This window comes from Tyto alba, unplaced genomic scaffold (assembly GCF_018691265.1).
Source record: "Tyto alba isolate M040663 unplaced genomic scaffold, T.alba_DEE_v4.0 Super-Scaffold_28, whole genome shotgun sequence".
Lineage (NCBI taxonomy): Eukaryota > Metazoa > Chordata > Aves > Strigiformes > Tytonidae > Tyto > Tyto alba.
This window is the reverse complement of record NW_024881302.1, coordinates 8,538,503-8,553,415: the sequence shown is the minus strand read 5'-3', so window position 1 is coordinate 8,553,415 and position 14,913 is coordinate 8,538,503. Positions and strand designations below refer to the sequence as shown.

Here is a 14,913-nt window from a genome sequence, read left to right as displayed (position 1 = left end):
ATCCTTTGGTTGATCCAATTATCTGTCTCTAAAAAAAGGTTTTAACACCTCCCACACAGAACAGCAGCTTCAGTATTTGGCAATGATAACAGCGCATAATCAAGAAACATGAGGCTATGGTATGTGGTAATACATCCCATTTTGTGTACAGGAAGAGTTTTGTTTAAGTAAATATATTTCCTTTTTAAGTACCTTTTGGATTACTTGCTATTAGGTTGTTCATCCCATTAGTCTCATATAGTTACCACAAATGTTTAGCTGCAGAAATTGCAAATGGGTGAACCGTAATATTCCTGATGATGGCAGATAGGAGAGTAGGCTTTGCATCTTTGTTTTTTTGTGATGTTCATGGTGTATTTGAAGATAGGGAGTAACTGTGACTAATATTTAGAACAAAGGGTTGGAAGGTTTGGTTGTTTAGCCTCTACCAGTGACTAATTCACAGCTAACCTCAAGTGTACCATCATTATAGAATAGTGCTCTAACAAGTCCTTCTAATGATATGCTGCCATAACTTCCCAGATGATATTACAACATGATGTTTTATCAGCAAATTACATCAAAGGCCTAACATTCAATTATGATGGGGTAGGTTGGGAAATAAAGGAGTCTGCTGTGTTTAAAATGCAATGAATTGTTTTCACTATTGAAATGAAAACACCCTTACATTGTAAACCTGCTGATAGGCTACAAATAAAGCTTTATACTTTATGTCTGTAGCTGCTATGAACCTCAGAATTATTTACATGTGGATTTTGTGTGAAGGCAGTGATAGATCTCAGAAGTATCTTGGACCCTAGACACTGTAGTGATAGGTACACTAGGCTTGCCCATGTACTTATACCACAGAAGTACAGTGTAGTTTGAACAATCACCATTTAAAAATGTGGCTATGATGTGAACAAGAAAGAGACACATTTATAATCAGAGGCCCCAGTCCTGGTGTCTGTACTCAGCGGAGGGAGATTTGATAGAGTGGAGAGTAAAGGACTAACCATGAAGTTTCCACTGGATATTTATAGCATTCATAAAGAAAGACCTGGCTGCATGCATCAGTTTTATATCAGTACAGAGCTATTTAAATTGAGATGGTGGTTGTTTGTACATGAAAAAAAATTAATGTGTTACATATTGCATATTACATAGCACTGATTTTAAAGGGAAGGGACTACATTTGCCTTCCCAGTCCATAAAATCTACAGACAATTAATTCTTTGGGACTGTTTATTGTTTTATATTGATTTTTAAAAATAATGCATAATAAGCAGCATAATGCATTAATAATAGTTTACTGAAACAACATATGAGGAGATTGTCTTCCATATCATTATTCAAGTAGAATATTTCCCTTGGAAGAAAAACTAATTAGAACATTTCTAAAAATGTGGCTGATTTGGTAATACAATTAGTGTCTTCAAGCCAGAGAGATGTCTGGGGGTAGACACAGACTTGGTAAGAGGAAAGTAGTTTGATTTAAAGTACATCCCCATGGCAGGAGAATAATTATCCTAGAAAAAATTCTTAGTAACAGAGAGGGATTTAGTTTCTGTTGTGTCTTCCTGGACATCATGTTCCAAGTACTACTTTGAGCACAAAACTTTCCTGTCATGAAGTCCCAGGGGTGAACTCATTGTACATTTCTTTGGACCATCTGTCATCTCAAAGTCATTATATAATCTTGACATAATTAGCCTTTTTGCTCAATTATTTGGAAAATGGAAATCTAGTTTATTAGTTGTATGGCATTTCCCTATATCCTCACTATATAGAGCCCCCAATTCCTTAGGATTAACACTACTTAAAACTGTCACCTCGTTTCCATGTACTGTACATTCAGCAGAATTACAAACCTAAACCTAAACCATTATAATTAATTCTGAATACTGCTTGTATTTAAGAAGGTCATTTCCAGCCTTGGAAGCACACAGGCTGCAAAGAGTGGTTTATGCCCATCTCTTGAGACTTCTTATAACCTGTCCTAACTGGAGACTCCTCATACTCCAGTTCTGCAGAAGAGCGTGAATACCCCGGCACACAGCTAGCACGGAGCCGTGTGCCCACTCCCACTCCTGTCCGGGTGGTGGGCAGCGCAGGGCAGGTGCGGTGACTCCTCAGGGGAAGCTCTGCCGGAGGGCTCCGGGGCGTCTGAGGGAACCGTGCTCTGCCTTTGTTTCTCTCGAGTTTCCTTGCTCGTCCTGTGGCGCAGAGCCGAGCCGCGGGGGCACGGAGCGGGACAGCTGAACCCAGAGGAACATTGCCGCGGCCCCATGCCAGCTCCGTCCCCGGGGGGAGGCCCCAGGCCTAGGCTGGCCTGGAAGAGCAGGACACCGCCCTGGTCTCGGGAACACGAGGGCAGAGGTTTGGGCCGCCCCTGTGCGCGGCCACCGCGCTGAGGGCCCGGTGCCCCGGGCGCGCCCCGCGGGCACGGCGGCGGAGCGGGGCGTCGCGCCTCCAGGCGGCGCTGTGCCCGCTCCTCCCGCGCGTCCTGCGCACGGGCTCAGCCAAGCCCCGCCTCCTGCTCCCGCTCTGGGGAACAGCGCCGCCAGCCGGTTGGCGGAGCGCGGCTTCAATCCGGGGCAAACTCCGCCCTCCTCGCGTTTCCCGGCGTGCGGCTTGATTGGCAAGCGCGCTCCGCCCTCCTCGCGCCGCAGCCTTCGCTCGCCCTACCTCGCCCTGTGCGGAGCGACTGGCTGGTCTGGCTGTCCATCACGGATTAGCCCCGTCTCAGCCAGTGATCCCACCTCCCGAGAGTGAGATGCGGGTGGATTGGCGCATTGGGCCATCAATCAGCAGCGCGCTCCACCCCCTCCCGGTCAGGTAGCCCGGAAGATGGCGGCGGCGGTGGCGTCCGCAGGGGCTGGGGGGGTTCTGTGAGGGGAGCGGGGCGGCGGGGTCCGATGCCGCGGGCAGCCGCGCCGCGGAGGCGGGGGGCAGCGGCTGCCGCGGGGGCTCGCCGGAGACGCTGAGAACTTTGAGCCCCTCATTCGGCGCCGAGCCTCAGGCCGGGAGCGGAGGACATGCAGCAGCGCGGGGGGCTCAGTGGCGGTACCGGGCGGCGGGGAGCCGGCCTGCTGCCCTTCGGACCCCTGCACCAGCTCGGGCTCGTTCTCCTGCTGTCCCTTCTCTTGGGGAGCGGCGGGGCGGCTCCGCTTCCGCGAGCAGGTGCAGGTGAGGCGCGGGAGGCGGCGGCGTGAAGGGGGCTGGGGGGCGGGGGCGGAGGCGGCTCCGCCGGGGGGACCGGGAGTGGGGGAGCCTCCGGTGGGGGCGCGGGGAGCCTCCGGTGGGGGCGCGGGGGCGGTGGAGCGAGGGGACTGCGGGTTTCTAACCCCCCTCTCCATGCTGCGGGCAGGGCTCCGCGCCGCGCTCGGCGCTCTCCCCTGGCCGAAGCGCCGGGAAGGGCACGGCACGGCGGGGGGCTGGGGCTCCCGGCCTGTAGGGCACGGCTTGTGCCTGTAGCAGGGAGCGGCATCCCGCTGCAGGTATCTCAGTCGCTTTAGATCGGACTCTGTGCCTGTTCTCTCGATGCGTTTACTCACATACCGTCTTTCTGTAGTGGCTACCGTTCTAGCCTATATAGACCTCAGCGTTATTTTTCTTTTTCGTACTTGACTGTGAATCACCGGGACTCCTGTGCCTGGGTGGAGGCTCTTCAGGGCAGACGGGGCTTCCCTCCTTTCCGGTCAGATTAGTTGATTACCCCCGCGGCCCCCCCGGCCTAGTCTCTAAATAGTCATGCAGTTCACGTTTATTTCTCCCTTATGTTAGGTAATGCTAACTTCCTTCGATTTTCTTGCTTATTTTCCTGTTTGTCTTAAAAGTACAAACTAAAAAATATGTCTTCTCAATTGTATGAGGTATTGATCGGATATTTATTAGTGCTGATAAGTAACAACAGTTTCTTTGATTCAGGTGTTGTGGGTTTGTTGGTTTTTTTTTGTATTTCATTGGGGCTTGCAAACATAACATTGTATTGAGATAGAATTTTGTTAGTTTTGGTTTGTGTACTGAGATTCATTCTATCCATGAAGAGTTGAACAGCTGAAATAGACAATCTGTTCAGAGAGGAGGAGGAGCAGTGGGGAGGGAGAGATCTGAAGCACAGAGATTGGGTAATTTGGCTGCTGTTCCATGGAAAGTACCAAAACTGGGAGTGGAACCCATACTTGCTTTAATTTGGGACCTATGCCTCTTTCCCAGTTGTTTTTTTTTTTATTCCCAAAACAGTTCTGAATTGTTCATAAGTTACTCTATCCATCAGCCTTCTTTGAGGTCTGTCTGTCTTTTCTATAAAAGTAAACTTCTGAAAAAGAGAAAACTGTCAGACAAATCTGTATTTCCTTTGAGACTAAATGATAGTTTTCTCATTCATGAAATACTTGAAGTTTATCCAAGTAATATTGACTTATCATCAAGCTATAAGTAAAGATAGTAGAATCAGTTCTGTGTGGAGGCCTTTTCTGCCTTTTGTGTGTCTTACTTTTTGTGATACGCAGATAATTTTTCTACTTAAAGGTAGATGTCAAAGTGTCAGCATCCAGTGTTGGATATTCTAACTTCATGTGTTGGTTATGGTTGTAATTTAGACCAAAGTATGTATACATGAGGTGTTAACTGAGGTTTAGCAAACTGCATCAAATCCTGTCATGGAAGACCCACTGAACTCCAGGAAACTGTTGCTTTCTACTGTATCTTTACTCATATAGTAAGAAGCAATATATTTGGATTATTTTGTTGACAAATATTTAGTATTTAAGCCTTTAAGGCCTCAAGAGGAACCTTTTCCAGTTTCATTGGGAAGACTTCCTACTGAATGAAATAATGTGTGCAAAAGGGTTTGCATGCAACAGTCTTAGTCTGCAGTATGTCCTGTATCATCACCACAGCAGTAACCAGTTAGGAAGCTACAAGGACTTTTTTTTTTTCCCCTTCCTTTGAATAGCGTACCAGTGACAACGCGACTGTTTTGTCTTGAACCTTCTCTGTCATACTAGGCAAATTTTATAACCTGTCTAGAGGACAAATCTGGGACTATTTTGCTGGGTTAAGAATCATGAGTTGTGTTTAAAAACAACTTCAGCTATACTGTGAATTTCCCTCTCATGTATCCCATGACAGGTTGATTTGATTTCCTGTGTTGGGATTGGCAATTGCTGATGGTCTCAATTCTGGGTCTTGGAAGTTTTTGCAGTTCACTGAAACACTCGGTCTGATACATACAAGTTGTCAACTTGAGAAGAATTTAAATGCCTTTTCATAAAATAATTAGTAACTGTTTCAGAATTATTTCAGGATCCCAAATGTTTCAGCTAGCAAGAACAGCTACTGCTTTGACAGTGGAGAAGCATTTTGATGTGTGGTTGCCCAGAGCTTGTTATGGGAAAGGTAGGAATCCAGAGAAAAAGGAGGAAGGTGTCTGTAGTTGTAACAAACTGTGTGGAATAGTTCACGGAATATACCCATAATAAATTAACTTCTCTTTTGGGGAGGAAGCTGAAAAGCAGGAAGTGGTGATGGGCAGGTTCTAGCAAGACTAGGTTGGATTCCTTGTTCAAGAATGCTCCATTTTTTGGAGCTGCTGTGGAAGTATGCCAGACTATGGCAGGGGAACTGTCAAGTTTCTAGGGCCTTGATTGAGATGACTGATATAGCTCTTTTTAAGTATGGCTTCATAGTGTTTGCAGATGAAGGCGTGCATTGATATGTTCTATATTTGTCTTGCATTTTTGAGGTTATATTTCTAAACTGTTTTTTTTTTCTTTTCAACAATAACAAGGGGAGGTAAAGGACATAAGGCTTTAACTACTTCCCTGGTAGGGTTTGTAGCAATTACTGTAGGAAATAGGGAAAACAAGCTGTTGAAGATGCTACTAGCTAAAAATACTTTGACCAACTTAGATTTAATTTATTCCGTGAATGGAAAAGGAGGATACCGATACGTGCTGTGATAGTTCTGAATTTAAGGTTTCACTGTATACTGGAGGTGAGAGCCGGGGGCAGGTCTATTGGAAAGGAGCTCATAGAATGAGGCGCTGTAGTTCTTTTGAGCCTGTGGAGTATTGGAGATTTTACCTGAACACATCAGGCTAAGATGACTTCTAGTTTTAGTACTGTGTGGCTGAAGTAAGGGCATTTGAGAACTACTCTTTAGCAGTAGTATTTTGCAGCCAAACATAGTGCGTTATAATCTGACATGTCTGCTTTACTGTGGTAAAGCTTTATGTTTACATTCAGGATCTCTTCCTGTTCTTCTGACTTGGATTTCCGTACTTGACCTTAATTCAGCTGGCTCTCCAAGAAAGCTGAGAATCTGAATCAAGGGTATGTGTTTAATGTCAGACAAAGTATTTCTCCATCTCTGTGCTCTATGAAGTCTTCAAATACAAAGTAAGAGGGATTCAAAAGTATTCTTATTTTCCTGTAAAACTTGAATAGGTGGTAGCGTTTTTGCAGGTGTGTTAAATTTTATATTTGTGACGAATTACGTAATCTGTTCAGTTGAACTGAGGCAGCTGGACTCATGCCTGCATGCTTGGTGTGTGCTGACAACCTCAGTCTTGGGACTGAATGGGCCAGCTGAACGTCATGGAAGTGAGTCCTTGCTGATGAGCTTGATCATGTACAATTCAGGAAAAGACACTTAGAAAATGGTGTATAGGATCTAGAGGCATCCATCTAGATGTTCATGCAGCTGTATCTAGTATAGTCAGCTAGCCATAGAGGACAAGTTAAAACATTGAGATTAAGTCACTCCTGCTAAGATGAGTTCTGTAGCATATACATATTCTTGGGGAAATTGTGGCTTTTGAGTTGCTTTGGCTTGGTGTTTCCCTGTCAGACTGGGGCCCAATTGTGGTTGTGGCCTGTGATTTGGTACAATGTAAAATGTCTGACACTTGCACATAGTAAGAAAACCAATTTTCTAAGCGTATGCAAGTTAGTGACTTGGATCACTTAAAGTTAAGAAAAATCTTGCTTGTTAAAGTGGGGATTTTAGTTAGTGGTGTATACTTTTCTTGGGAGTGGTTTATCTTTCCTTATTTCAAGCACTAGACTTGTTTATTTCTCCCCATATTTCTTTTTCTAGCTTCTGTCCCAGATGTGTAATAATTGTAGAGCTAGAGCTGCTAAGTTGTCTTTTATCTTTTGTTTCTATCTGAGTTTGTAATTCTGAGGTAAGAAGCCAACCCTGACTCTGGCCTGCAGGGATGCTCATGCAAGGCTTTGTTCACAGGCTTGGTTTACTTTCTCTGCCTCTGATTGTAAAGTGTCTGGACTTTGCTACAACTAAAACAGTCTTTATGGGAGGAGGTCACTTTATGAGGTAATTTCTCACATCTTGAATGCTTGGTTGTATTTAATAATTCCTCAGGTATCATTGTAGTATATTAAGATAGCACTGATCAGAGACAGTCTAAAGGTATGTTGTCGTAGCATCAGGCATAGGTCATTGGTTTGGAAGGGCTCATTAGTGCTGGCTTTGCCCCACATCCTGTATAAAAATAGGAGTTTGTGTCACATAGTGAGATCCAGCATTCTATTTGGAAAGCACAGAAGACAAAGTTGTATTTTTCAGGGCTACTGACCAACTGTCAGGCAAATCTGAATAGAAGTAATTTTCTGGATGTTTGCTGTAGTCTGGTTTCAGTCACTATCCATGTGTGGTTTACCTGTGCAGGATAAAGGGACCTTTAGTGTAATGCCAGAAGCTGCAAAAAATTGTAGTTCTGTTTTAATCCTAATGCTCCAGTTCTGCAGCAGAAGGACAGCACATGGAGTACTGGAGTCTTCCTTAGATTTTTATTTTTGGTCTGCCTTTCTATTTGGTGCCTGTATCTAGTATCTGGAGCTTGATATGGTTCTGGATACAATTTGCAATAGCTTTGGTGCTTTTATTGCTCTCTGTGAACTTACTGTTTTTCTCATTATACTGCTGTTATGAAAGGGCTTGAGCAACTTCAGCGATACTAGGAAGGTTCTGTAGACACTTTTATAATCAGAAATGTATAAAGTGTGTCAGGATAGCTCTTTCAGTCTACATGTGTAGTTTAAGCACAACCCATAGCAAGGTGTTGTGCCACCTTGGGCAGGGTGATGGTGTGAAGCAGGTTATGTCAGTGAATTGTCTTCTGAGGGATTTTCAGTATGAAACACTGGTACAAACACCTTGTCCAACACTACTACTCTTGCAACACTTTCCTCAGTGGTAAGGAAATATCACTGCAGTGACTTAACAGTGACGTGACTTTAATAGGACTACGTTTGTACCTTGATGCTACTTTGGTATGAAAGAGGTGTAGAAAATTTTAACAATAGACTTTTGAGTGTTGGCTTTTAAGCTTTCAGCCTGTTCACCAGGTCCAGTTCCCCAAAATCAGTCATTCATTTTATGGCCCGTTCTTCCTAGGCATCCTTCAGTTATGAATAGAGATGAGAAATGGAGCTGAATAAGCTCATTTGGCAAAATGCTTCACCTTTCTTTCCCACATTTCTTAACCCAGTTGTACATTGGAGTTGGAAATAAATCGTCTGTAAAATCAAGATTCTTGAAAATCCTGTCGCATGACAGTTGCATGTATGAATTTCTTTCACATGAACCAAAAGAAATTATTCTTTTCAAAGCTAGTATATCTTAATAGGTTGTATTCCTATCAAATGCTGGTAGAAACAAATACTGTTGTTTTGGTTTCTGGAGGTACTTCTGATGGTTTGAGATACCATGATGTGTAATCTCATACTGCTTGAAGTGTTTGTGGTCTACCCTGTTTAAAAAAAAAAATCTACAACTCCTGTATCTGACTGTTGGAGAAATGGTATAGCAAATGAAAACCTACTGTACTTCAGCAGGAATTAATTATTAAAAACAACATCTAGCAATATAGAATAAATTCAACAGATTTTTTAATATATATGTAATTATACACACACACTCTCTTAAGAATCAGATGGTACCTTTGCAAGATAATAATGCTACCCAGATTTTCCAGAAACACTGCCATGAATGCATAGGGTACATAATTATTAACTTGTATATTTTTTACCTTGTCTTAAGATGCCTTTGTGCGAACATGAGATTCTAACACTGAAACTTCAAACAGATCTTGCTCTGTAAACACTTGAAGTACTAGCCTATATTTAGTCCTTATTAAAATCGAGCAGTATGCTGTTGTGTGAGTAATTCCTTGATGTTACTGGGAAGACTTGTAGGGTAATAGTATCAGGACAGAAATGTAAAACTAACCCCAGCTCGGTTTTACAAGTTACTAACTGTTCAGCCAACATTCAGGCTGGGACATGTGTTCAGAAAAAAATGAGGATTGGAGCTGTGTTGTTCTGAGGGTGCTATACTACATGAGAATCCAGCATTGCCCCAGATATTCTTGCCTTAGGATGTGTAACCTGTGTCATCCTTACATACAAAGTGGACTTAAGTAGCTGTAGAAGCCAATTTGAAGCATGCTGTGAGAGTATTTAGGGGGAGCATGGGATAAAATAGTTCGAAAAAGTGTTGGCTTAGATTGCAGGATAGGCTTCTAGTCTTTTTAAGGACAAATGGGAGGACTGAGATAATATGCCAGGAGTTGTTGACAGAGTTACACATGCAGTTGTGATACGAAGTAGCTAAGATTTCTTCTTGAAAGTATTGTAATTTGTTGCATAGGACAGTCATGATTTCAGGGTCATGTGTCCAGAAAACACATTTAACTATGAAACTGGCTTTTGTCATTGTAGAACTATATCCAAAACACGAGCTGGGCTAGAGAAGTGTGTTGGAGGTTTTTTATTGCTTCATGGTGAAAAACTAGAGGAAATTGCCACTTGCTGACTTTATTACCTTTGCTTCTGATGGTTAACTGTTGTAAAGAAGAAAAGCTGGTGTTTTTTCAAAAGAATTGTCTGTGCACATGTAATGGCCTTTCATCCCACTCACTTCCCCAGTGAGGGACTTGAATAATAGAGTTCCAGGCTAAGTTAGGGATTGTAATGGACAAGTTCAGTAGAGGAGTGAAATGTTTTGATTTCTATCTAGAAGAATGTAGTAACTTGTACGTGACTTGTTTTTGTGGTTTGGTGTGGTTTTTCACTACTGCAAAAAGTCTTGTCATTTTACATCTTTATAAGCATGAGATATTGATTTAGGCTGTGTAACACAAGTCAGATTTAGACAGGAAATAGTTTTATTGACAAACTGTTAATTACTGCTTCCTGTATTCAGAAGGATTAAATACAAGTGTGCATAAGTAACTCGGACACCTGTAGTTTTAAGTACTTAGGAGTTCTTTTTCTTGAGACTATATCTAGGAATTAGGATTTTTCCATAGTTGTAAGGAAGAAGGGAAAATACAATCAGGTGATTAAGTACTTGTACATAAAGGTACATTTGTAATATCCATACGGAAGGTTACTTCTGTTAGTTATGTAAACTTTCAGTTATCCAATATAAGCATACTAATAATGTCATGAGAGGCTAGGCTTTTGAAATAACTCTCTGCAATTAACGAAATTGTCTAGAGTTTGTGCCAGATTATTATTTTAAAATTTTAAACATTTGTGGTTTCTCTGAATGGCAATAAGTACTAAAAATCCAAAAGCTGAAAAGTTCAGGTATAAACCTAGAACCTCTTTAAAGTCCCTTAAGGAGTATTATATATATCTGTTCTTAGGGATTTGCTCAGTGAAGGAACATTTTCAGTCTCTGCTTGAAATACCTTGGGCATTTGGAAACGGTTTTAGATTTCATTAAGGTGCTGGCACTGTGTTCAGGACATCAAGTCAATGAAAGTCATCTGATACCTTGGGAATGTTTCTTCCTGTTGTACTGGTAATTGTCATTCAAATCAAAGGGATGATTGGAATTTGGTGTGCCTCTCAAATGCAAAAATTCTTTTTTTTTTTTTTTTTTCCCCCAAAAGAATGTCTGAAGTGCAAGCAACACTTCTTCAAAATTTAGGTTTTTGTCTGTGTTGTATCTTAATTGAAGGCTGGTGGTGTTACGAATGCACTTCAAATAAAGCATTTTAAAGCCTGTTGTAATATAGCATTGTACAACTAAATGATGGTACTGCGTATGTCTCTGCTGAAACTTATTCTCAAAAATGATGCTGCTGTTTGGCTCTGTTAAATGGAGCATAGCAGGAAGAAATTGAGATGACGGGAATGCGGTAACTAGTGGAATGTACTCTTGAGTTGTGGGGTCTTTTTTGTTGTTTTTTTTTTTTTTTTTTTTTGTTAAATATAGGAGTTGCAATGCATGTTGTGCTTTACCTTGTCAAACAAATCAGACATTACACAATAGATGTGTCTAAAACTGTTTTGAATAGGCTTTTGTTTTAGTATTCTACCTGTTACTTTTAGGTCTTCAGAATTTATAGGCCTGGCTGTATCTGTATTGGTTTTGTGCAAACCTCTGAAGATTTCAGGTAGTAAATAAATGCAGGAGAAGCCCTTTGTGAGGAAAAGATAATGATCAGAAGCTGACTTGTGAAGAACTAGGTAGGAGTGGAGACCACTTTCCCACTTAATTGCTAGTGTAAAAGAGAATGATGTTGTTTAAGAAAGGATAGCTTTAAAAATAATATTTATCAAAAACTTAATAAGTTGGTGTGGTATTACACTTTTTAATTTAGTTATGTTAATATCCGTTAAATGCAGAGTAAGCTGATCAAGTTTATGAAAGATAATGCAGAAGTAGGTAGGGATTGAAGTTGGGTTTGGTCATTCATTAGTATTTTAAAAGCAGCTTTGTTGTGACTTGGTGTCATAAAGTAGCATCTCAGTTCATGATCATACAATTTGAGGGTGTCCAAGAGACAGTTTAAGCAACTGCTGTCATGCTAGATTTGTGCTGGAAATAGTTATAGCTATTAGTGCAGAACTGCCATTTATATAGCTGCTCTTGAAAGAAAAGAGGCTCTTGCTTATGCAGTGGGACTGTTGTCGCATAGCAACTACTGTGCTGAAAGCTTAAAATCAGATGCTCCCTTGAAGCTCACTGTGCCCTAATAATGCTTAATTTATCTGGGCCTTGCACTGCCTTTATCACAGTAGTGAATGTCTTTTATTACTATACTCAATAATGGCTGTCATGCACATTTACTTTTCTTTTTTCCCCAAGCTTAGAACTGTGCGGTGTTGTGCATTTTTTTAGCCCAATTTCCTGAAGCTTGAGACCTTAACATGATTAATCACATTGAACCAAATTTGAGAGAGTCAGTGTTCAAGTGTGATGGCTTTTTATAATCTGGTAGTAGAAGAAAGGCAAGTCTAACATCCCTCCCATGGAGAGGCAGTTATGCCTGGTCCTGTACTGTTCGGAGTGGTGGCTGTTGGTTGGCAAATGAACATGGTTGGACCACTTGGCTAGCTGGTGTGCCTGTTGCTCCTAATTAATGGTAGTAAAGGATGCCACAGGTGGTTGATATCTTGTGGGTATTTGAGACTATTGTGGGCTGACTAGGAAATTGGATAGAGAAGGAAACCAGTTGTAGTGAGAAACAAACTTTTGTTTGCTTAGTTGTTATATTTGGTAGCCAGTGAACTATTTTATGAAGAAAGTAGACTTGAAAGAGCCTTAGGAAGATATAGAGAATCCTGACCTACATAAGTTGCTTTGAAATATGCTTTGTATGAAAATAACATTTTTCCACCCCGGAAACATTCTGATACATACTGAAGTGTATATTCTCGTGTCTATACTTGATCCTGAGAATGCCAGCATAATTTATCATCATTTTTTCAGTGAGCATGTTCATGTACTTGCCTGCATACAGGGTTTGACTTCAGATGTGCTGTGCTCAAATCTAGACTTTAGTGTAAAACTTGCTTATGAAATGGCAGTTTTCAAATGTGCTAAAGAATCTGCTTCCATAGCTGTTAATTAAATACCTACCTCAGTCAGGGCTTTGAATTGTTTATGAAAAAGTGGGTAACAAATAGCATAGAGTCAGTATTTAATACTGTGAGGCTTTGAAAAAAGACCTTATTTTCTATGTTGCTAATTTAGGACCATCTAGATGCCATTTTGAGATGAAACATTTACTAGCACAGAGTTCTTTGTAAAACATTATGTTATGTTGTGTTAACCTTGCAGTAACACATATAGTAACACAGACACACTGCATCTCCTGCTTATTTTAATTTAGTAGTGATATAATCCTGGCCTCTTCCTCATGCTTAAGTAGTTTGGATATACCAGACCAAAGTAGTCCAGTCTGTTTGTATTAACTGATGGGAAGCCGTATATTTTTGGCATTTTATATGTAGTATTTTTTGGATCTGTTTTGCAGTTCCTTTCCTAAAGAAAAAATTCTGATTTATGGACAGATATTAAGATGTTGTAGGTTTTTACTGCATAGGGTTACATTAAATGTGGTAGGTTTTTAAACTGAGATGATATGCTGAGTAAATTAAGTTCTCTACTTGTAGAATCTATTATGTTAAGAATCTTTTGCATTCATTATGAAATTTTGAGTGATATTTATTGGATTTTATTTAGGTTTAGATTAAAATGAATTAAATTTATAATGTATTTTAGCAGGTTTTTTTAATTAAAGGCAATAGTTTTCTGTAATGACTGTATAAAACAGTCCTCTGTGTTTAGTTGAACAGGTTTCTCTCTGATTGCTTTTTTGGTCAGGATCTTATAATAAATACTTGTCATTCCTTCATACTTGCACAATTTACAAACAAAAGGAGGTATTAAACATCTCCTACCTTTTCAGTTCTGAGTCATTTTACTAAGCTCCAGTGAATTAATCACTGGATAGAAATAGTTGAAAAAATGCAAAAGAGGTTACTGCAGCAGATTTTTCAGCACTTTGTCAAACACCGGTTCTAATACTTAATCAGTGACTTCCATCACTGAATATGTATTTATGCAAGCTATTAAAATAACCTCACTTACAATACATTTTAGCCCAATTACAGGTTGCCATCATTTTATACTTAATTTTATTCACTTTTTTAAAAGTGCAAATTAAAAAAAAATCACTTATTAATGACTATGTGAGAGACTTCAAAGTTTATCCAAATAGAGATGGATTCTATAATTCTTAGTAAGTAGCTCTTACTTGTATGAGTCATCTGAAATGCTGTTCTGTAAGTGTTGCAGAAACTTGCCCATGATAATTGGCATTTTTATTGTATTAAACCATCTTTTTATAACTTTGTATGTGAAATTTACCTTGTACTTTTGGAAACTTAGATGACTTCCATCTTGTTAATGAATTGCTAATGGTCAGCTGCCTTTTCAAAGGTGATCTTTGATTTCCTTTTTTTTTAAAAAAACTTCATTACTTTCTCCAGTTAATTACTGTTAGTTCACATTCTTTCTTTTCTTGGGAATTATAAAAGGTCTGTAAGGTTAGGAAGTAATGTAATGAACAGCAGCAATGTGTGGTGGTTGGTTTGTTGTTTTTTTTTTTTCCTGTATTCATTCCAGGGTACTTGAAGGGGAGATGGTTACGTTATGGGGAAGAGTGTAATTGCATAAAAAACCTTAGATTTTGGGCTTGATAAATGTTCCGTTTTCTTGACAGAAGGAATTCCATCGAAAATATGTTGTCTTTCATATAAAATAGCTGAATACATGTGCAGTGTATCTAATGTATAATAAGTGCAGCTTATGATGGTTAGGGCTCATTATGTCTCATTTTGACATAAATCAACTAGAAAAGTGGCATAAGACCACCAGCTTGAATCTTCCTAGTTGGATTTGTTGTGATAGCTTGTAGTTTCTGGGGGGTCAAAAGTGGGATCGTAAGTTGGAGTGAGCATGATAAATACATGTTGTGGTCATGCTGCTGTAGTTGGGCACTGGTGAGAAGTTTGTAGGTAGAGATACCAGCCTCTACTAGACCAGCTAATATAACTACAATAGACCTATTGCTGGATGCACAAGTCCCTTGTCAGGTCTTG

At 40.5% G+C, this 14,913-nt stretch overlaps 1 protein-coding gene across 2 annotated transcripts in view; it reads left to right on the top strand.

Moving 5' to 3' along the window:
• LMTK2 (lemur tyrosine kinase 2) overlaps window positions 1-14,913 on the top strand; it is a 106,156-nt gene that overhangs the window by 59,160 nt on the left and 32,083 nt on the right. Inside the window, exon 1 of one of the 2 annotated variants that reach the window (XM_042798862.1) lies at window positions 2,867-3,168. The exons of the other annotated variant lie outside the window; for it this stretch is intronic. Coding sequence (XP_042654796.1) covers window positions 3,018-3,168 — 151 coding nt within the window. The 5' untranslated portion in view covers window positions 2,867-3,017. Of the gene's footprint in view, window positions 1-2,866; window positions 3,169-14,913 lie in introns of those variants that run through there. 2 annotated transcript variants of the gene reach the window in all.